The 23,913-nt window shown below is 42.6% G+C and overlaps 1 protein-coding gene across 2 annotated transcripts in view; it reads left to right on the plus strand.

Moving 5' to 3' along the window:
- rap1gds1 (RAP1, GTP-GDP dissociation stimulator 1) overlaps nucleotides 1-23,913 on the plus strand; it is a 97,642-nt gene that overhangs the window by 61,141 nt on the left and 12,588 nt on the right. For both annotated transcript variants that reach the window (XM_038792786.1, XM_038792787.1), the window contains 4 exons: nucleotides 1,888-2,031; nucleotides 7,637-7,768; nucleotides 13,524-13,658; nucleotides 16,459-16,584. In XM_038792786.1, coding sequence (XP_038648714.1) covers nucleotides 1,888-2,031; nucleotides 7,637-7,768; nucleotides 13,524-13,658; nucleotides 16,459-16,584 — 537 coding nt within the window. The remainder of the gene's footprint in view (nucleotides 1-1,887; nucleotides 2,032-7,636; nucleotides 7,769-13,523; nucleotides 13,659-16,458; nucleotides 16,585-23,913) is intronic.

The following is a 23,913-nucleotide window of genomic DNA, read 5'->3' on the forward strand; positions in this document are numbered from 1 at the left end:
GCCTTTGGAGATTGAAGTCAGAATATTGGCCACAGGATACCCAGGGAACAACTGTATCTGGCAGAAATTATGTCTCATCTGAAGAGCACCCCTTCCAACAGTGCAGCGCCGCATCAGTATGTACTCCAGTGTCAAATCCTGGATTAGAGCTCTAATTTCTCACCTTGACAGCAAGAGGGCGGTCAGGCAAGAGGTTATAACCATAAAGGATGCAAATAGACTTGGAACAGAGGATGAGCACAAAATGCTAAACATTTGGAATTATTGACCAAGGAAAGTGTGAGATAACCGCAATAAAATCAGATCGCTTTGACATAAATCAGGTTGTCTCTTAAACTGCAGCCAGTTTGATTGCCAAGCAAGGCAGTGACATTCAAGAGCTGGAGGCAGCACTGAACCATAACAAAGCTGATCGCTCGTGTCAAAGGTGTGAGGAAACTACTTGAGAAGTTTGAGCATTTCAGCCGCATAGATGTTGGAGAAGTAATCTTGGAGACGGTTAACAGAATTGCAGAAAAAACTTAGTAAAAAAAATTGAGTTGGGTAAAAAAAAACATAGGCTTAAGTTAGAGCAGGAATCAGGAAATTTATACTTCCAGGTAGAGTACAGTTGGATGCTGCATTGGGCTGGGGTAGAGTACAGTTGGATGCTGCATTGGGCTGGGGTGAAGAGCGGAACCTTCGATTACATTGCATGGGTTAAAATGACCTACCTTGTATATCATTCTATTATCTCAACTAATCCATGCTGGCATCGATGCAGGTGCAATGAATCTAATTTGCCATTGTTTGGTAAAGGGGGGGAAAAGGCAGATGTTGCACACTAGTATTAAAGTGAATTTAATATTAAGAAATACATATGTTATTTTATTGGAGGAAAAAAGCGCTACTTGCATGTCTTGGGAAACTGTTCTCTGCTATCAGCAAAATATTGCCAAATTAATTTCCCGTTTCTTACCACCAATGTCAAATAAAAATGTTCTGTATCAAATCATCTAAAAAAGCAGAAAATAAATAGCTGAAGAGATTTATTTGGCAGGGGTTTTAAATGGAAGTGAAGGCAGATGGAGATTAAAGTTGAAATAGTAAGCAATAAGATGTAGTTAGAACTTCATCTCAGTCAAATCACTGTTGCTGAAAACTTAAAGTGGAGATCATAAAATAATTGCTTCACTTCGTTTTGACTGACATTCTAGTGCATGTCATGGACACTGCAGGGTTTCTAAAGCCAGCAGGTACTAGAACTACATTTACATTTTTTTCAAATCTCTTCCATTCAGTCTCATGGCATTCATCCAAAAATTGAAATATATAATGGAATGGAAGCAATTTAAAGAGATCTGCCAGTTTCAGTAATAGCCATTTGATTGAAATAATGTTCGCATTTCTCAATTATTTCAACTTTAATTTTCTAATGCCTCCTTTCTATTTCTCTCGGTTAAAAGACATTCAGCTATTCATTTTCCTCTTTTTCAGGTGCTGAAACACTTAGGGACTCTCCTGGGAATTTGCAATAAGACCACATGTCCATTGTTAAGGCTGCGCTGGCAGTGGGTGGTATTGCCCTAGTAAGTGGATAAAAAAAAACTTTGAATCCTAAAGATAGAAAGTAATGGCAGTGGGGTAATGTCTCCATTGCTACTAACACTTGCTTCGATGCTGTGGCTGAACCTTAAAGGTTCCATACTGAAGTGAAGCTTTGAATTTTCAATTATTAACAAATAGTTTTCCATTCTACATTTAGAAACCAATCATGACAGAACCCTTTAGCTGAAAATGGTTCTGTGGCCCAAGACTGAAGAGGGTCTAGAAACTATCAAATGAGATTTGAAATCACTGCTACCCAGTGCTATAAGCTGACATGTGTTTCTTTGTCTTACGCTTCAGATGTCATCAAACTACAGCTGGTTGATGCAGGATTAGTCGACTGTCTGCTGGAGCTTGTCCAAGAAACTGTGGACAGCAATAAAGATGATGATGTCTCTGAACTTAAAACAGCTTCTGATCTCATGGTGTTGCTGCTTTTGGGTGGTGAGTTTGATTCATTGGTGTCTAATCAATAGTTGGTCTTTTGTCAATACCTAGTAAGTTAAATGGGTGGCACTGTAGCACAGTGGTAAGGATTATTGCTTCAAAGTGCCAGGGCCCCAGCTTTGATTCCGGCTTGGGACACCACCCGTGCGGAATTTGCACGTTCTCCCTGTGTCTGCGTGGGTTTCCTCCCACAAGTCCCGAAAGACGTGCCTGTTAGGTAAACTGGGCGTTCTGAATTCTCCCTAGGTTTACCCGAACAGGCGCCGGAATGTGGCGACTAGAGCATTTTTACAGTAACTGCATTGCAGTGTAACTGTAAGCCTACTTTTGACAAGATTATTATGTCATTATTTTGTGGGGAGGTGGGGACAGTGCAGGAGATTCTCTCATACCCTTAAGAATCTATTGTAAATATTTTTTTGGTGATCCATTTGGAAAATATTTATTTAAAATTGGCCCAGGTAGCCCATTGGGGTTTCCCAAAAATTATTGATCCAGGTAAGACTGCTCGATTTGTCATGTCCGCCTGGGATGGAGTAAGTTTATTAACTACTAAATAAAAGTAACGAGAAATGTCCTCGTGGACCTTGTTTGTTACTGCTGGCCTATCTTTGACCCTTTAAATTTCCAGTCACTCCAACTCAGCAGTTGGATGTGGCACCTCCCTCCCTGTCCCTTGTCTGAGAATTTGTCTGGTCCCTATTTAACTCTGCAAAAAACATACCTACGATTTCCAGGTCACCTTTTTGTCTGGCTTAAATTCCACCAGTGTTGCCTGATCCTAATCTAGGCCCATTAATGTCTCCGGAGCTGTTCCTTAACTCCAGTCCCCACTTGTTCTATTGTCTTCTCTGGGTCACTGAACACGAGAGGTCTGCCTTCCTGCAGACTTTAGAAACAGTAAAACAAATGCATCTGCATTCATCCGGATTACGAATAAATATAAATTAAAAAGCTATGTGGAATCCCTTGAATTGCAAAGAGAAGAAGATGATACATTGCAGCTGTGAGGTCTGGATTTTTGTAGAATTCTCTGAAGTTGGCCAGGCAAGTTGAAACAGTTGTTCAGAGGGCTTATGAGATTCTTGGGTTTATGTATAAAAGCAAAAAAGTGTTGCTACACCTCTACAAATCATTGGTCAGACCACTTTTTGACTATTGTGTTCAGTTCTGGGTACCTTATTTAAGGAAGGATGTTAAAGTCCTTGAGTGAGTGCAGAGGAGATTGACTAGAATGATACCAGGAATGAGGAATTTTAGATACAAGGAGAAATTAGAGAAATCGGCTTGTTCCCCTGGGGGCAGAGAAGATTAAGTAGCGGCCTTATTGAGTTGTTCAAAATTATGAACAATTTTGACAGGGTAAAGAAGGGTATGCTGTTTCCACTAGTTGGTAAGTCAGTGACGCGGGGTCACAATTTCAAGATGGTCAGCAAGAGAGCTCGGAGTGAGATGAGGAGAAACTTTTTTATTCAGCGAGTTGTTGGAGTTTGGAATGCGCTGCCTGGGAGAGTGGGGGAGGGGAGGCGGTATCCATCGGAGGTTTTAAAAGACAGCTGGATATGTATTTGAAAATGATGAATTTAAAGGGCTATAGAGATGAGGCTGGGGAATGGGACTAACTAGGTTGCTCTTTCGGGGGCCAGTGCAGACAAGATGGGCCGAATAGCCTTCTAACTGTAAAATTCTATGATTTCTAGTTAGCCTCTGCTGACAAATAGTTGATTCTTCCTGTAGTTCGATAGAGCAATGTTCTTCAAAGTCGGGGGGCGCGACCCGCGGATGGGTCATGGGCGGGTGTTGGGTGGGTCGCGGAGCAGTAGTTCTCGGCGCTCCCGATCGCGCAAATTCCTGCGCAGCAGCCAGCTTTTCACAACACCGGCTGCAAGCAGCCAAGAACATGTTTTTAAAACAATTTTTTTAATTTGACCTTATTGCGCATGCGGCCGCTATTTTTTTAACCGGTTGCAGCTTTTTGTTTTACAAGTTCTGTAGTGGTTTTTATTCATTTATTTTATTCTTTTTTTACAAGTTCGGGGGGGTTTTATTCATTTTTTTCATTTATTTTATTCACTTTATTTTTTTTTATATAAGTTCGGGGGGGGGGGGGGTTTATTTGATAAAATTTTACAGGAAAAAAATTCAGAACTTTGGACAGATGGAGACTCCATACTTTCCAACACCGGAAGGTTTCACCTTCATCCAACAGGTTCCATTGGAGGAGCGTGTATGAGGGCCAGAGGGACCCAAAACCATTTCCTCCATTTTTGTCAGCAGCAAACAAGATAAGAGAAAATGGTGGGTCGTGAAGGTCAGCCGGCGTGGGTCGCAAAGGTCGGCCGGGTAGGGTCCCGAAGTTTGGCCGTTTGGTAAATATGGGTCCCTCTAAAAAAAAAAGTTTGAAGAACACTGCGATAGAGGTTTCCATTCTTTTCCCAGCAGCAGTCACTGCCTGGATCACTGGTATTCTCTTGGTATGTGTTGTAACTTCCAGCTGCGGTTCCTCAGTGCACGCACAGACAGACCGGTTATGCAGACTGAGAGAGAGTCACAGACGAATGCCTGGCAGACAGGCCAGCAAATGAGCTTTTAAACCCTAGACGTGTACTCACCTGCAATAGGCATCACATCCAGGGACCTTGAGATCGTCGTTATGTCCCTTTGTCTTCCAGAGATGATACTTAGTCTGTGTTTTTTTAAAACAAGCACCTCGAGTTGTCTGGCAGCACAGGAAGGTGCCCCATTCCATTGAGACTCTCTGCAGTCAGTCTTGTCAGTGGCTAATGGTGAATTCACCAGCCATCTTTGGTGTCTCATGTCCATTTTAAAAAATGTACAGTTTTTTTTTAAACTCCAATATTTCCGTGTATTTCTCCCCAAGTCTTTTCTCTATCATTGTCACACCATCAATGCATCATCCTCGATGCTTCAGGTGACCACCCTATCTATATAAGGTTACTCAACATTTTGGCCTATAGTCCAACGGGTCACTGAATGTAGTAACAAAAAATTGCTTCTGGTAAGCAGAAAAAAACATATTTTAGTATTCTAGCTTGAAAAATGGAAAACTTTTTTTATAAATGTTTTTATTGGGTTTTTGAACAAGGTATAGTTACTGTTATGTACACAGAATAAGAAACATATATATATATATATATATATATATATATATTTAGAAGAGAAGGGCACACCCCAACATAGAATACAATAAAATATGAAATAGACTAACTGGTGGGATACTGTGCACCAGCTCGACAGCGGCAGCTCTGTGCATCTGGCCGAATTATTTACACCACGTAAGTATGTGACTGTTTGCGCGGGGGGGGGGGGGGGGGGGGGGCAAATATACATTTGGGTGCCGGGGAGATACCCACAGTGTGCGACACCTGGCCGGGTCGCGTGCCGCTGTCGCCCGCCTCTCCCGGACGGTTCACGCCGCCGTCCCCCGCTGCTCCTCCCGTCCTCCATCCCCAACCTCCGCGTTCCCCGCTCCTGGAGATGTCATGCACGTTTTGGCACCCCGTGCCTTCCTTCCGGCTCCCGTTTCCCTGCCCCCCGCCCCATCCCGCTGGTTCTCCTCTCCTGTCCCCCCTCCCTCCACGGTTCGCCCCTCCCTCCTCGAGTTCCGCTGTCTCCTCCCCCCCCCCCCCCCCCCCCCCCCCCCGTGGTTCGCCTTTCTTTCTTCAGGTTTAGCTGCCACTCCCTCCCAGTCCCTTTCATGCCTTGGCTACCCTCCCCTGATTCTTGGCTACCTGGCTATTCTTTCTCTTCGTTGGGAAAAATGGAAAACTAAGATGCAGTCCAAATATCAGCAGCAGTGCAGACTCGATGGGCCGAATGGCCTCCTTCCCTGTAGGGATTCTATGATAGCTGGTATGAAAAAAACAAACTGTGGGAAAACATGCCACTACTGATTATTGTTGACTAGTTAATCAAAAGCACAATTGTAGTTGGGTTAAGATTAGTGTCTTAATACAAAATTACTTAATACTCACTATAGGCTTAAATCTAGAGCAAAGCAGAAATAAAATACAAAATTACAAAAATGAGTGGCTATAGGCCTGCCCACTCTGCCACCATGCCACTGTGTTACTGTAAAGCTAAAATGGTGGAGAAGTAATGGCTCCGGTGGTAATTTTATAATTCAACTTTTAAACTTTACACAGTAGTTGAAGTTGGATCAAAAATTATATTTTCTTTTGGATTAATATTCTGATCCTGGGGCAGCAGGGTAGCATGGTAGTTAGCATAAATGCATCACAGCTCCAGGGTCCCAGGTTCGATTCCCGGCTGGGTCACTGTCTGTGTGGAGTCTGCACGTCCTCCCCCTGTGTGCGTGGGTTTCCTCCGGGTGCTCCGGTTTCCTCCCACAGTCCAAAGATGTGCGGGTTAGGTGGATTGGCCATGCTAAATTGCCCGTAGTGTCCTAATAAAAGTAAGGTTAAGGGGGGGGTTGTTGGGTTACGGGTATAGGGTGGATACGTGAGTTTGAGTAGGGTGATCATGGCTCGGCACAACATTGAGGGCCGAAGGGCCTGTTCTGTGCTGTACTGTTCTATGTTCTATGTTCTATTAATGCGTGCATAGAACTTAGACTGAATCAGTGGAATAATAGCTGGGAAATTGCAATCCATATCGGTACATTGTTACCCACATGTTTGATTTGCTAAGTCTCTAAAGCCACTGGGGAGTAGAGGTGGGGCGGGAAAGGAGACAAAAAATAACCATTATTAATCAACAGTAAATGCAGTACTGACAGCAGAAGATGTAGCAAGGATGGGATGATGGGAAATAATTATAGTTTACTTAAATAGTATTGAGGCATCCATCACTAAACCTAGGCTTCCGTCTTCCCCGGCAACAGGCAGCCAAATCTGTCCAATGAAAATAGCCTATAAAAGTCTAGCCCTTCAGGTCCATAACTCCTCCCTGCAAACCCTACTTCAGAACCAGGCCCAGTAAATATTAGAGCTGAAGTTTCTGTGATACAGAGTGAAAAAATATAATTTGATACTCCTAATTCCTCGCACAAAGGTTTAACATTTCTGCCAAGCCACTGTTTGAAATTCCAAAAAGCACGAAGAAAAGTTGAATGATGAATACTTTCAATCATTCTAATAAATCTATTATTTGGATGCCGTGAGGAAGAACCTTTTCACTCCAAAGCTAGTAGAAATCTGGAACTCTCAAAACGTTGTTGAGACTATCGAATTTAAAATAAATCTTGGGATTTATAGATTTTTGGTCGGTAAGCGCAGTGGGCTAAACAGCTGACTTGTAATGCAGAACAAGGCCAGCAGCACGGGTTCAATTCCCGTCCAGGCCTCCCTGAACAGGCGCTGGATAATAATATTATTATTAAGGGATATGGATGAATGAGGGTAAACAATTCAGCATGATCTAATTAAATGGTGGAATAATCTTGAAGTGAATGGCCTCCTCCTGTTCCTAAATTTTGCTCAGTAATAAAAACCCTGTATTTTGCAAACCCCCCCCCCCCATCATAAAAAATTGGAACCCCAAAAGTGTAATATCATTCCAGAATTATGCCAGATTTATGGAAGTTACCTTCATTTATGTAGAAGTTTCTCCTTTCTTGCAGATGAATCCATGCAGAAGCTGTTCGATGCGGGTAAAGGCAGTGTCTTTCAAAAAGTGCTGTCATGGCTTCCTTCAAATAATCATCAGCTACAACTTGCTGGAGCACTGGCCATTGCGAACTTTGCACGAAATGGTGAGTTTCCCGAAAACTTGCCGTTCGCGAACAATAGTCTTATCATTCTACTCGGCTCAACAGAATAGCTCAATTTTTCACCTTAAAGGTTTTACCTAAAATGCATAAACCTCCTTCAAATCTCCTAGATTATATAAATATGCAGACAAGTTGATTTCCCCATTCTCAGCTGTAATTGGAAACGGCTGTTATCTTCACATTTTCATATCGATAGGTTGAGAATGTTTTCGTATGACATTGCAATGCATCACCTGTAGAAGTTGTGCTCAACTAGGGGTAGCATGGTGGCGCAAAGGTTAGCACTGTTGTCTACGGCATGAAGAACCCAGGTTCGATCCCAGCCCTGGCCACTATGTGGAATTTGCGCGTTCTCCCTGTGTCTGCATGGGGTTCACCTCTACAACCTAAAGATGTGCAGGGTAGGTGGATTGGCCATGCTAAATTGCCCCTTAATTGGGGGAAAAAAAGAATTGGGTACTCTTTTTAAAAAAAAAAAAAAAAAATTTTTAAGTTGCGCTCCATTGAGTGAGTTTAGAATTTTTTTCATAGCATTTCTTTGCTGTTTATACCCAGAGAACTGAAAGGTTTGTAGTTATCAGAAAAGAGTGAATAGAGTGGCACAGTGGGTTAGCCCTGCTGCCTCTTGGAGCCAAGGTCCCAGGTTCGATCCCCGCCCTGGGTCACTGTCCGAGTAGAGTTTGCACATTCTCCCCGTGTTTGCATGGGTTTCGCCCCCACAGCCCAAAGATCTGCAGGGTAGGTGGCTTGGCCAGCTAAATTGCTCTTTAATTGGAAAAATTGGATTGGGTACTCTAAATTTATATTTTTTTTAAAAAAGGATTGAATGGAATGCCAGTTTCCCTAGTAAAGGGAGGAGAGGGCCTACTTGGAGATTCTTTTTAACATCCCCCTATTGATGGTGCTCGTCGTGTAGAGAAATATTGCTGCTTGGGACCAAATCTAGGGGGCCATAAATATAAAACCATCACTAGCAAATCTAGTAAGAAATGCACGAGTACATGAGGGAGAAAGAAATTTTTATAGGGTGAGGTGGAAGTGGGAGACTGCTCATTTGGAGCCTAAAGCTGGTCCGTGCCAGAAGCTGCAAATTCAACAGAATTTTTAAAAGATGCAAATCGGGTATGAAATAAATTGTATGGTTGAAGCATAAAATCTTTAAATATTAGAAACGGTTATGAATATTCGATAATAGGTGAGAAACAAAATTCGATAGTACATATGGTGCTGAATAAAAAGGATTATTGATTACATTTGTGTGGTTCAGTTCTTTATGGAATGGTTAATTCTCCTTATGAAAGTAGGGTAGCAGCTGCATCACTGAAAACATGTACACGCTGAATTGCATGGTGGGCTGACAGATTGAGGCTTGCCTTTTGTCGAAAACAATAGCTTGATGAAGATTAACTGATAATTTGTCCACCCAATTTACTCATTGAGGGGTACAAATTATCTTCAGTTTCAGATCCTTGGCCTAATAATTGCTGTTGATATACTGTAGCAAGGCAGAGCATGTCAGAAAAGCTTGTGGGAGAGATTCTTTGATCTTGCTTGTCACTGTCAGAGACAGGTGCATATTAAAACCTGCTTGTCTTTCTGCCCACAAACATTCTCTTTTTTTTTAATAAATTTAGAATATCCAATTCATTTTTTCCAATTAAGGGGCAATTTTTCGTGGCCAATCCACCTAACATGCACATCTTTGGGTTGTGGGGGTGAAACCCACGCAGACACGGGGAGAATGTGCAAACTCCTCACAGACAGTGACCCAGGGCCGGGATTCGAACCCGGGTCCTCAGCGCCGTAGGCAGCAATGCTAACCACTGTGCCACCGTGCCGCCCACACAAACATTCTCTTGCTCCAAAATCATCCAAACCAATTCTGATTATCTTGGTGAGGTGAACCCACAAAGTACCTTGTTATCATCAGCCCTCTACCCTACGATGTTCAACAGTAGAGCGAGTCAGAGTTATCCACTTGGTAGCAAAAACGAGACGGCAGACTTATTTGAATGGCCATAAATTAGGAAACGGGAATGTGTAACAAGACTTGGGTGTCCTCGTACATCAGTCACTGGAGATAGTAGGCAGGTATAGCAGCCAGTAAAGAAGGCAAATGTGGCCTTCATGGCGAGAGGATATCTTACTGCAATTATTATACAGGGCCTTGGTGAAGCCAGACCTCGAATATTGTGTGCCGTTTTGGTCTCCTTATCTGAGGAAGAATGTTTTTGCTCTCGAGGGAGTGAAGCGAAGGTTTACCAGACTGATTCCTGGGATGGCAGGACTGACGTACGAGAGAGATTGGTTATGATTGTATTCGCTTGAGTTCAGAGAATGAGACGGGGGGGGGGGGGAGGAATCTTTTTAACAGGACTAGACAGGGTCTGAGGAAACTGGGTAGACCATTTAGGACAGAGATGGGAGACATTTCTTCATCTAGAGAGTGTGTGGGCCTGTGCAATTTATTACCACAGGAAGTAGTTGAGGCCAAAGCATTGCGTGTTTTCAAAAAGCAGTTAGATTATAGAACTTGAGGTGAAGGGGATCAAAGGATAGGGGGGCGGGGGGAAGAGGAGAAGCGGGATTAGTCTATTGAGGTGGATGATCAGCCGTGATCATAATGAATGGTGGAGCAGGCTCAAATGGGCCTCATCTTGCTCCTATTTTCTGTGTTTCTGTCAAGCGAGGCTGGATGGGCTGGGATTGTTTTAATGGGAACCTGATTGGTGAATAAAATTGAGGGGCATGGATAGGAAAGAACTTTACCCCTTAGAGGAGGGGACAATAACCAAGCAGCATAGATTTTAAGGGGCAGGTGGTTTAGATGGGATGTGAGAGCTTTTTCACCCAGAAGGTGATGGGAATCTGGAACTCTGCCTGAAAAAGAGCGGTAGAGGTGGGAACTCTCACGACATTCAAGAGGTATTAGATGAGCACTTGAAATGCCATAGCATACAAGGCTACGGGTACAGACCAAGTGCTGGAAAGTAGTCAGGTGCTTGATGGCCAGTGTAGACATGATGGGCCAAAGGGCCTCTTTCGGTGTTGTAAAAAATCAATTATTATACCTGTTTACGTCTATGTGCGTGATTAGTTCATGCGCTTTATTGCAAATGCTCCGCACATTAAAGCACAAAGCCTTTAAGTTTTTCTTTTTGGGCAGCACGGTGGTGCAGTGGGTTAGCACTGCTGCCTCACGGCACCAAGGTCCAGGTTCAATCCCAGCTCTGGGTCACTGTCTGTGTGGAGTTTGCACATTCTCCCCGTGTTTGTGAGGGTTTCGCCCCCAGAACCCAAAGATGTGCAGGCTAGGTGGATTGGTCACACTAAATTGCCCCTTAATTGGAAAAAATGAATTGAGTATTCTACATTTTTTAATTTTAAAGTTTGTCTTTTTAACATTACTTGACTCACTCCCAATATGTTTCACTGTGGCCCTGTTTGAATCTGGCCCTTGGTTTCTCTGTCTTTCACTTTTCTTATTCCTCTTTGTCTTTTGTTTTTGTCCTTGTTTCCTCCTCCTGTGACTCTTTGCATAGGCTCTCATCCCTCTGCCATTTTAGTTTAAACCCTCCCCAGCCACTCTAGGAAATACTGGGACATCAGTCCTGGTCCTGTCCAGGTGTAACCCGTCCTGTTTTTACTGGTCCCACCTCCCCTAGAACCAGTCCCAATGCCCCAGGAATCTGAAGCACTCCTCTTCACACCATCTCTTCAGCCACGTATTCATCTGATATATCATGCTATTTCTGCTCTGGCTAGCACTTGGCACTGGTAGTAATCCTGTGATCACTACCTTTTGAGGTCTGACTTCAGAACTTTCTTCCTAACTCCCTATATTCTATTTTTAGGACCTAATCCTTTTTTTTTTTACCCATATTGCTGGTACCGACGTGTACCATGGCCACTGGCTGTTTCTTCTCTCTCTCTTCTCCCCCCACTGCCCCCATAATGTCCTGTAACCGCTTCGAAGCATCCTTGACCCTAGCACTAGGGAGGCAACATACCATCCTGGAGTGTTTGTGACCATAGAAATGCCTATCTATTCCCCTTACAATTGAATCCCCTATAACTATTGCATTCCCACACTTTTTACTCTGCCTCTCTGCAGCAGAACCAACCACGTTATTAAACAATGGAACCACATTTGCATTTCCCCAGTTCTCCGCTACCCCAGCTGCGTCGAGTGAAGATTGGAAAATCATCCTCCGAGCGTTTGCTATCTCCTCCCTGACCTCCAGTAGTCTTGGAAACAATCCATCTGGCCCTGGCAACTTGTCACCTTTCAAGAATTCCAACTCTTCGAGTAACTCTTCTTACTCTCTCTTTGTGATTATTGCTAAATAAATGCAGAATTAGCAGCTACTTAAACCATGGTAGGTAGGTAGAGTTTGCTTTAGGTTGAGAAATCTGGATTTCTTAGGATTAAAGTCTGGTTTGAGTGTCATTTAAAATCATGCTCCCCCCCCCCCCCCCAAAGAAAATTGGTTGAGAAAACACTAATTTCAATATCCAGTTGGCAGCAATTTGCACTAACCCAGCACCCCGTCCTTGTTGGTCTTTGTTGATTCAGTGTCACCCACTGCATTGAATTTTAAATTCTAGACCTTTCGTTCAGTCACCCCCACCTGTGCATCCTGCTCCATTATTGTCTGCACAAGCACACTTTGCTTTTTTAAGTATAGTTTCTGAGCATTATCTTCTTTTGATAGCTCACCCGTCATCTGCCTAAGCATGTCAGAATCCTTTAGTGTTCGGTCACATCGACAGCCTAACTCTTGTTGCATAGCGCACTTGGAATATTTTCTACATATACTAATCAGAAGGAAGTTGTTGATATATTCTTAAATCCCTTAATACTGTACTCTGCAATTAGGGTCAAACTTCCCTCAAAAACACTCACTGGCACATCACTGCAGCATATGAATTCACAGTAATCCAAGAATATTATAAACCCTTGTCTAATATTTGACATGAGCTTTCTCCCCTTCCCTTTGTCCAGGATCCATTGACTTAGTTTCTGCAGGCAAAAAGTCTAAAATTCTTGCTGTGCCTTTCTTAGGTTCTTTCAGTCCAATAAGAGGTAAATATGAAGTGATATTCTTTGTCTTTGCTAATCTTGAAGATTGTGGTATTCGTTGATCTAATATTGATGAGGGCAGCACGGTAGCACAGTGGTTCGCACTGCTGCCTCACGGCGCCGAGGACCCGGGTTCAATCACGGTTGGACTTTGCACATTCTCCCGTGTCTGCTAGGGTCTCACCCCCACAACTCAAAAATGTGCAGGGTAGGTGGATTGGCCACGTTAAATTGCCCCCTAATTGGAGGGGAAAAAATATAATATTGATGGCCTAAAATGAACCACTAATAAATTAGCAATCCCAAAAATCTTCTGATGTAGAATTGAAAACCATGATGAGCAATGCCGCATAGTTGATTAATTACCTTTTTAATCCGTTGTTTCTTTTTCCTCTAATGTGGTCTGTTCCTCATTTTATTTTTCCACTTGGATTTAAGTTCTGACATTGGCTGGCAACCACACGTTAATGTCATATCCAACAGTTGGAGGGAGATATAATTTTAAACACTTCTCCGTGACCATCACCACAAATACAATTGACATCGTGTATCCTGCTTTTTAACACCTTTACTCCTATACTGTGCTCAAAACTGGTTCGGTGATTCTACATCCTTAATGCAGCTAACATGCTTTTTTTTTTTCTCCCACTCCAGATGGAAACTGCATTCACATGGTGGAAATCGGAATTGTGCAGAAGCTATTAGATTTACTGGATAGACATGTAGAGGAGGGGAACGTGACAGTACAACATGCTGCACTTAGTGCACTCCGAAATCTGGCTATTCCTGGTATGGGTTAGACTTTAACGCTCAGAAATATGGAAAATGCACGTGTAAAATGTTTGTTTACATTTTGTAACAACCATCTTCTAGCAAATTATTTTAAATTCTTGTCGACTGAAACAAATCTTTGTTTTTATTAGTAGGTTTGAACCAGTAGTCTCTCTCTCTCTCTCTCTCTCTCCCTTTTGTGAAAACTTAATACTTCCAAAGGTTTCAGCTTGAATAATACATCAAACCAGGTGTTTTTTAAAATAAAATCATAGAATAGTACAGCACAGAAGGAAGCCATATCTCCCTTTATTGGGGAGGGTGGGCTGTGGAAGAAAGCAGATCAGATGACTTATTACCTGTGCAGCTTCCAGTGTGAAATAACCCAGTAAGAAAATTTGCTGGCATATAACTGCTGTTCCTGGCACACCCCAAGAGTTCCAGGCCTGCACTGGATATTTTAGCACAATCAAGATAATAGTCGCTACCAATCTCCCATGAATATATCCATGCCCTCTGTGATTTGTCGAATATCATTCCCACTTCATATCTAGTTACAAGATAGCACAGTCCCGGGCCATAACAATATTCAGCACATTAAGTCTTGCTGTGATTTTGTGCTCCTTATATTCTTCTCTATTCTGGAAGACATATTGATAATCACTCCTTGACCCATTTGGCCCATGCCTGCAGACATCGGCCACCGCTCCTAGCGACCATCATTAAATAATTGTCATCACTCCCTTTTTAAACAAAAACAAGATTTTAACGGGGTAAATATTTATAAATGTCTGCGTGGGTCTCACCCCCACAACCCAAAGATGCGCAGGGTAGGTGGATTGGCCACGTTACATTGCCCCTTAATTGGGAAAAAAAAAAGTTAGGCACTCTAAATTTATTTTATTTTTTAAATTTAATGGACTGGGGGTGCAAGTAAAATGTTTTTATTTCTATCCATTGCTGCAGAGAAAAGTATAGCTATTTGACCTTTCTTCCACTCAGAAGAAACCAGGTGAAGACTCTTGGAGTAAAGAAAACTAGTCTTTTATTGCAAGCAAGGGCAATTGGCATTCCAAACTGGGACACCAGACAGTACAAATTCAAGGATAGTACAGGCAGTTATACGAGATTCGATTACAAGAAATTAGCATATACCAAACATTTGTTACTAGTTATCTATGTCCAATTATGACATCGATTAAGGTTACATCATGCATAGTATATAAGAATAATTAACCAATCACATTAACGGTCCGTATGCTTCATTAAATTGTCCAATCATCACAAAGGCACATATGCTGTCTTGCAATTAGTGATATCTGGGGTGTAGCTATCAATCACCTTCCTCGAGGCATGGAAGCTAACCATCCCCCTCGACCTCCCTGCCGCTGTCGGCAGACATCCTGGAGCCATAGCAAATAATACACTATCAACAGACCTTGAATTTTAACACCTGCAGATTTTAATCACTGGAATCTGGCACGTCACTGGCAAATTGTGTCCTTGTAGTATGTGTTGATTCCACAGTCAGAACTGATTTTAACTTCCCTAATAAATAATGGATCTAGAGTTTTAAAACTGGTTGCAGTGTGATATCTATTGATGTCCAAATTTCCCTCTTCACCATCTATTCATTTTGGCTGAAGGTCAATAGCTGTAACAATGTGATTAACTTTGGAATTGTTATCTGCTTATTGGAAACCGATTCACTCATTCACATAGGAAACTGAATGCAGGGCAAGATTATAATGTAGATTTGGTTTTAAAAACATATGCAAAAATAAGTAATCACTCTTCATTCTACCAGGACTCAACAGAACAGGATTTGATGTTTGGTTGTTAATATGCAAAATGCAGAGCTTACTGAATTTATTACAGTAATATAATCAACTGACAGATACATTGCACACACGCCAATACATGATGTGGAGATGCCGGCATTGGACTGGGGTGAGCACAGTAAGAGGTCTTACAACATCAGGTTAAAGTCCAACAGGTTTATTTCAAACACTAGCTTTTGGAGCACTGCTCCTTCCTTGGGTAAATGAAGAGGTATGTTCCAGAAACACATATATAGACAAAGTCAAAGATGCAAGGCAATGCTTTGAATGCAAGCATTTGCAGGTAATTAAATCTTTACATATCCAGAGATAGGGGTAATCCCAGGTTAAAGAGGTGTGAATTGTCTCAACCAGGACAGTTGGTAGGATTTTGCAAGCCCAGGCCAGATGGTGGGGGATGAATGTAATGCGACATGAATCCCAGGTCCCGGTTGAGGCCGTAATCATGTGTGCGGAACTCGGCTATACAGGCTATACCAATACAGGCAGCATAGCTCGTGTATGACAGCCTAGATCATTATGTTTCTGGTTTTAATCCTTAATATCTTCTATTTATATTTCAGCACCAGTAAAGGATTTAATGCATTGAAAATCAACACAAGGAGAATATTGATTCCTCACATTTTAATGTAGCTTTGTTTTATTTAAAATACATGAATGATCTGTTCTTGGATATTCTCGCCATCTCTTCTGCTTACCAGCTTCTCATCACAAGACATAGGAGTAGGATTCAACCACTCGATCCATCGAGTCTGCTCTGCCAGTCAATCATAGCTGATATTTTTCTCATCCTCATTCTCCTGTCGTATCCCCATAATTTATGATCCCCTTATTAATCAAGAACCTATCTATCTCTGTCTTAAACACACTCTGTGATTTGGCCTCCACAGCCTTCTGTGCCATGATTACTGCCTACTTTCTGTCCTGCCCAGGTAAACATGAAAATCACACTCACTTGAATTTTTTATTTTCTCTAGTATTAAATAAAGCTAAGATGCTGTCAGCGGGAGTTGCAGAGCAAGTGCTGAAATTTCTCAAGTCTGAGATGCCACCCGTCCAATTCAAACTGCTTGGAACATTACGCATGCTAATTGATGCACAAGGTATTGTGGTTGTATGCAAGATACTTGTTCGTAGTAAAATTGTATTTGAGAATTTTTAGTTGCTCTTTTTTTTTATCCTGTGTGATCGGTCTATGATTTAAATGGCAAGCTGTCTCCTACCAAATAGCTATTCTAAAGATGCCTAGAGTGGCGATGAACAATCTCGTAAAAGAGAAGGAAATGTGTTTAACAGTTGCTTGTCTTCAGAACCTACTAATGCCTGGTTACTGAAATCTCGGTGGGGGGTGAGAAACCTCGAACTTATGATTCAGGGCGTGGGATTCTCCAGCCTGCCAGCCGCCTGCTTCTCGGCAGCAGGAGGTGGCTCGCCGTTTGCTTGGGCAGGATTCTCTGCTCCCGTCGCTGTCGATGGGATATCTCATTTAAACCACCCCACGCCACTGGGAAACATGCAGAGAATCCCACCGCCAGCGAATGACCGGATAAATTCCGGCTGGGGTGTGTGGAGGGCACCCGAGAAGGAAAAAAATAACTTGCTCTAATGCTTAAGATAAGCAAATTTCCCTGGTTAGCGTTTAGCTTATTTAAGCCATGGGGGCATCACAGTTGGCGTAAATGTTCTTGTGCTTGTAGCCTTACAGCCTGCTAATGCACATTTGTTGTCATGACGTGCTGGGAGGGGGTTACCGTTGCCTGTGCAGCCACACTCCAGTATAAGCTGCTAGTTTTCAGAGTCACTAAGCAAGAAACATTTGCAGCAGTGAATAGAGGTTTGACTGACTACACATGAGAAACAAAAAGCCTACTTGGTACAAACTTTACAAGTTCTTTCCTGTTTCCAGATGCAACTTCAGGATTGTTAAATGGTCTAATTTTAAAAATGACAGTGACCAGAATGAATTTCACATGACAATGATATTTTATAATGTGATAGTATTCTAATTGTCAGTGGTCTGAATAATTAGAGACCTGATCGATTGTATAATTACAAATGGCAAGTCAAGTGGAGTTGCAGGGCGAGATTAACTTGATTTGATTCTGTTCCCATTTTAATTTCACGATGCATATGTTAGTTTCTCCTGCTTAGTAACATCTTATCAATAATTATACTGCCGTAAAAAGCATGCACTATTTGAGGAAAGGTTCTTTTCTCTGAAATGTTCTCCCTTATGTGTGGAGACAATATGGGCTTTTGATTCAATTCACTGAGTAGCTAGTTCACCATGTATTGACAAAACCAACTGACTACTGGGGTGTCTCTTCATTTTGTTTCATAGTTCAAGTAGTGCCATGTCTATAAATGGACCTCCTATGAATTCCCGTCCACCCTGAGAAGCATTGGGAAATATAATTTAACCCTCTTTGCGTTGAATCTAGCAGAACTACAATGCACTTTTTTCAAAAGCCGTGTCTGGCTACAAAGACAAAATTCAATTTTTCATTGAAATATTGAATTCACACTAACCAAGGGTTATGTGGATAGATGGAAAAATGTCAGATATCCTAGCCTTCATCTTATTGTGTTAGAAATTGCCACCCTATTTACCTATTGAAGTCACAAGAAAGTGCTTAATTGCATGTGATCTTTTGAGAGGTCACGTGGTGCAATATAAATGTCATTTTTTTTAAAATTTAGAGTAACCAATTATTTTTTCCAATTAAGGGGCAATTTAGTGCGGTCAATCCACCTACCCTGCACATCTTTGGGTTGTGGGGGCGAAACCCACGCAGACATGGGGAGAATGTGCAAACTCCACACGGACAGTGGCCCAGAGCCGGGACACCAACCTGGGCATTTTCTTTTAATCCTTTTGGGAGAGTGTATGTTACCTGGTGTCAATGATGCTTTATCGAGGGCGGCATTTGGCACGGTGGTTAGCACTGGGACTATGGCGCTGAGGACCCGGGTTCGAATCCCGGAACTGGGTCACTATCCATGTGGAGTTCGCACATTCTCCGCATGTCTGCCTGGATTTCACCCCCACAACCCAAAGATGTGCAGATTAGGTGGATTGGCCATGCTAAATTGGGGGGGGGGGGGAGAGAATTGGGTCCTCTAAATTTATTTATCCGAGAAGTACTAGACCTCCCTCCAAATTTGATGTAACAACATTGTTTTCAAGCAATTTTAAAGATTATGGATGTGTCCATTTTGGTTACCACCCAACCTGAGACCATTACTTCTGTCTTTTGGGGGTGTTTAAGACTCTCTTCACTTGTCTAATTTTAATTTGTTTTTATTTGCATCTTTAACCATTCAGACAGTAGGAGATAGTCTGGTGGCCTAATTTCAGGAAGCATTTATTAAACTCCCTGATTCTGCTTGAGGTGCAAGGGGACACATGATCTTCACTCCCCTCACTTTTGTGGTCTTTCCCCAGCTGGAAAGCAGTCTGTTGACCGTATGCTACTTCAGTTTTCAAACTCTGCATGTCCAGCTGCTGCTTATTAACCGTTTCTGAAACACTGGCTATGATCTGTGACTATTAACCCTGGTTTAGATGGTGCGTGATCAGTCTCTGGTTTCTTGAGAATGGCAGTCATTTACAGATGTCACTTCCTATTACCTCCTGATTGGTCCCCGCAAAATTTACAAAGAGCAGAAAGACACTAATAACAAGGTGCCTTGGTTAGTTTCTGTGACTGCTTATTTGAGATAAAACTGTGGTGCCAATGTACTAATTAACTTCAGGGCACACCACCCAACATGCCTAATTTGCAATGGGTATCAATATTGCATGTCCTGCAGACTTCTCATTAAGAAAAACGCTGATCAGTTTTGGCTGCGAGAAATGTTTTGATATCGTGTGGCTTTCTATAGTGACTGTTGGTTCTCATCACAAGTTAACTAAAATAGCAAAAGAGTAAGACGTGGCACATAACCTTAAAACTAACACAAAAATTACAAGAAATAAGTTATTTCACACAGCGTGTATAAAATTGATGCATAAAGACAACAAGTGTGTTAAATCTGGTAGCAAGGTGTACTTATAAAATGCAACAGGATGCACCCAATGATACATAAGAACATAAGAACTAGGAGCAGGAGTTGCCATCTGACCCCTCGAGCCTGCTCCACCATTCAATGAGACCATGGCTGATCTTTTGTGGACTCAGCTCCACTTTCCGGCCCGAACACCATAACCCTTAATCCCTTTATTCTTCAAAAAAACTATCTGCCTTTATCTTAAAAACATTTAATGAAGGAGCCTCAACTGCTTCACTGGGCAAGGAATTCCATAGATTCACAACCCTTTGGGTGAAGAAGTTCCTCCTAAACTCAGTCCTAAATCTACCTCCCCTTATTTTGAGGCTAAATCCTTCTGCTTTCACCCGCCAGTGGAAACAAACTGCTCACATCTATCGTATCTATACCCTTCATAATTTTATGTGAGATCCCACCCCCGGGCATCCTTCTAAATTCCTTCTAAATTCCAACGAGTACAGTCCCAGTCTACTCAACCTCCCCTCGTAATCCAACCCCTTCAACTCTGGGATTAACCTAGTGAATCTCCTCTACACACCCTCTAGTGCCAATACATCCTTTCTCAGGTAAGGAGACCAAAACTGAACACAATACTCCAGGTGTGGCCTCACTAACACCTTATACAGCATAACCTCCCTAGTCTTAAACGCCATCCCTCTAGCAATGAAGGACAAAAAGGCATTGCAAGAACGAAGAAAGGTCACAGTGCAGAAAGCAGCCAATCGACCCATTGTTTCATTGCCAGCCAGAATATAAGAAAGAAACTAGCCACTCCATTTATATTCCACTTTCCAGCACAGTTTGCCACCTCCAATCCTTCTAATAGTCACCTCAAATTTATGCCACCTGGCAATTGATCCCTCAGTTAGGGAAACAAGTCTTTCCTGTCTACCCTGGCTACACTCTTCATAATTTAGTACACCTCACTTTGGTCACCCCTCTCCCCTCTGTTTTAAGGATAAACAACCATGATATAACCAACATCTCGTAGCCGAAATGTTAAAGTTCCGGCAGCATTCCTGTTGATCTGCTCTGCACTATCTCCAGAGAAATGATGTCCTCCTTGTAATGTGACCAGAAGCCAGAGGTCACTGAAAGGGGCAACACAGGTGGAGAAGGTAGTCAAGAAGGCATACGTCATGCTTGCCTTCATTGGCCGTGGCATTGAGTATAAAAATTGGCAAGTCATGTTGCAGCTGTATAGAAGCTTAGTTAGGCCACACTTGGCGTATAGTGTTCAATTCTGGTCACCACACTACCAGAAGGATGTGCAGGCTTTAGAGAGGGTGCAGAAGAGATTTACCAGGATGTTGCCTGGTATGGAGGGCATTAGCTATGAGGAGCGGTTGAGTAAACTTGGTTTGTTCTCACTGGAACGACGGAGGCTGAGGGGTGACCTGATAGAGGTCTACAAAATTATGAGGGGCATAGGCAGAGTGGATAGTCAGAGACTTTTTCCCAGGGTAGAGGGGTCAATTATTAGGGGGCATAGGTTTAAGGTGCGAGGGGCAAGGTTTAGAGGAGATGTACAAGGCATGTTTTTTTTACACAGAGGGTAGTGGGTGCCTGGAACTCGCTGCCGGAGGAGGTGGTGGAAGCAGGGACGATAGTGACATTTAAGGGGCATCTTGACAAATACATGAATAGGATGGGAATAGAGGGATACGGACCCAGGAAATGTAGAAGATTTTAGTTTAGACAGGCAGCATGGTCAGCACAGGCTTGGAGGGCCAAAGGGCCTGTTCCTGTGCTGTACTTTTCTTTGTTATTTGCTCTACACACTTCCAGCTATGGCCCAACCAGAACTTTATACAGTTCCATCATTGCATCCCTGCTTTTGTATTCTTTTCCTTGTCCAATAAAGGAAAGCATTCCATGTTCTTTCTTGACCACCTTGTCCATCTGTCTTGCCACATTCAAGGACCTGTGGACAGGCACTCCAAAGCGTCTCACTTCCTCAACCCTTCGATATCTTCCCATTTATTGAGTATTCCCTTGCTTTGCTTGTCTTCCCCAAATGTATTGCCTCACACTTTTCCGTATTGAATTCCATCTGCCATTTCCCCTCCCACTCATTGACACAGTGACTGCTGCCTCATAGCACCAGGGACCCGAGATCAATTCTGGCCTTGTGTGACCATCTCCGGAGTTTGCACATTCTACCTGTGTCTGCGTGGGTTTCCCCCACTATCCAAAGATGTGCAGGTAAATGGGGTTACAGGGATGGGGTGGGGTGGTGAGCCGAGGTAGGGTGCACTTTGGGGGGGGTTAGTGAAGACACAGTGGGCCAAATGGCGGCCTCCTGTACAGGGGATTTTATGAATCATTGTGGAGTTGACTGCCATCCTCTTGGCTATCAATTACGCAGCCAATTTTTGTGTCACCTGCAAATTTCCTAATCTTGCCTCCCACAAGTGTAAATCATTAATATAGCCCTGTGGAACACCACTGGAAACTGTGTTTTCCATTTAGAAAAACCATTACCCTTTGTTTCCTGTCACTGAGCCAATTTTGGATCCAATCTGCCACCTTCCCCTGTATCCCATGAGATCTCACTTCTCGACCAGTCTGCCATGTGGGACCTTGTCAAATGCCTTACTGCAATCCATGACGACAACATGCACTGCACTAACCTCAATCTTTGTTACATCAACAAAATTATATTCAGTTAGTAAGACATTATCTTCCCTTAACAGAAACATGCTGATTATCACTGCTCAATTAGTGTCTTTCAGAATTTATTCCAATAATTTGTCCACCCTGAAGCCAGATGGACCAGCCTATAATTTTGTGGTCTTTTTTTAAATAATAGTACAATGTTCTCAGACCTCAAATCCTCTGGGATCTTGACTGTATCTAGTGAGGATTGGAAAACTTCCATTATATTTTGCCTGGCTTCTTTCGAATGTCTGGGATGCAATCTATCTGGCCCTAATGATTTGTCCACCTTCAAGGATGCCAGTCCCTCCAGTATTTGCCCTCTCACCTGTGCTTTTTGTGTTTTAATATTTCACACTTTAACCAGAATGTCTTTGTGAGGACATGTCTACACTATGCCTGTAGAACTTTGCCTTTGAATGCTTCCTACTGATTTGACAGTCATTCTTTCTGATAGCAATATCCAGTCCATTCTGGCCAGCTCACCTCTCTTGGAAACTTAGAACTTTTACTCCTATTCTTTGTCCTTTTGCATAAGATGCTAAATCTACCTATATTATGATCATTATCCCCCAGCTATTTCATCTACTTGTCCAGCTTAATTTTCCAAGACAGAAGTCTAGAATTGCGCCCCCTTTTGTTGGGCTTGTTGCATGCTGGCTAAATACATTCCATAAATCTTTGTCCTCGGCTCATCACGCTGTTCGTATTCCAGTTAAAGTCCCCAACAATTACTGCCCTATTGTTTTTGAACTGAAATCTCTATGTATCTGCTCTTACAACTCCCTTCCATTATTTGGGGGTATATAGTATATTCCTAGCAGTATTATTTTTGAGCTCAACTCGTATGGCCTCATTTTATGCTTCATTTAGTCCATCATCCCTCATAGCTATAATTGATTCTTAAACAAATACTGCTACACCACTCCTCATCCTGCCTGAAAACTCTATATCCAGGGGCATTTTTGCCATTCCTTAAGCTAAGTTTTCGTTGTAGCAAAGGTGATGTATTACCATGTGTTTTTCTTTGCCCTCAGCTCATCGGCTTTATTTGCTATGTTCGCATTTACATAGACCCTTTAACACTGCCACCTGTGCTGCGCACTTTTTTTTAAACCTGTGCTATTTCTGTCTTTCAGAGTCACTCACTTATTCTTCATCTCCTGTTCCCTGCTCTGAATTTGCCCTCTGGTTCCCATCCTCCTGCCAATCTAATTTAACCCCTCCTACCAGCCTAGGGGGCTGGTTTAGCACAGGGCTAAATGACTGGCTTTGAAAGCAGACCAAGGCAGGCCAGCAGCACGGTTCAATTCCCGTACCAGCCTCCCCGAACAGGCACCGGAATGTGGCGACTAGGTGCTTTTCACAGTAACTTCATTTGAAGCCTACTCGTGACAAGCGATTTTCATTTCATTTCATTAGTAAATTTCGCTGCAAGAATAACCGTCCCAGTCCTGTTTTGGTGTAGACCGCCTGGTTTGTGCAGGTCCTACCTTCCCCAGAACTGGTCCCAATGCTGTAGAAATCTGATGACATCCCTCTTGCTTTCTGACCACGTGTTTAATCGCTCAATTCTCCTAACTCTACACTCGCTTTCAATGGAATGAGTGTAGCTGTAATCCTAAGATTATTGCTTTAGCTTCTTGTCTCCTTCCTAACTCCCTAAAATCTGCTTTCAGGGCCTCAATCCCTGTTCCTACGTAAGCTAATTTAAGATGGAGGGC

This window comes from Scyliorhinus canicula, chromosome 3 (assembly GCF_902713615.1).
Source record: "Scyliorhinus canicula chromosome 3, sScyCan1.1, whole genome shotgun sequence".
In the NCBI taxonomy this organism is placed as follows: Eukaryota; Metazoa; Chordata; class Chondrichthyes; order Carcharhiniformes; family Scyliorhinidae; genus Scyliorhinus; species Scyliorhinus canicula.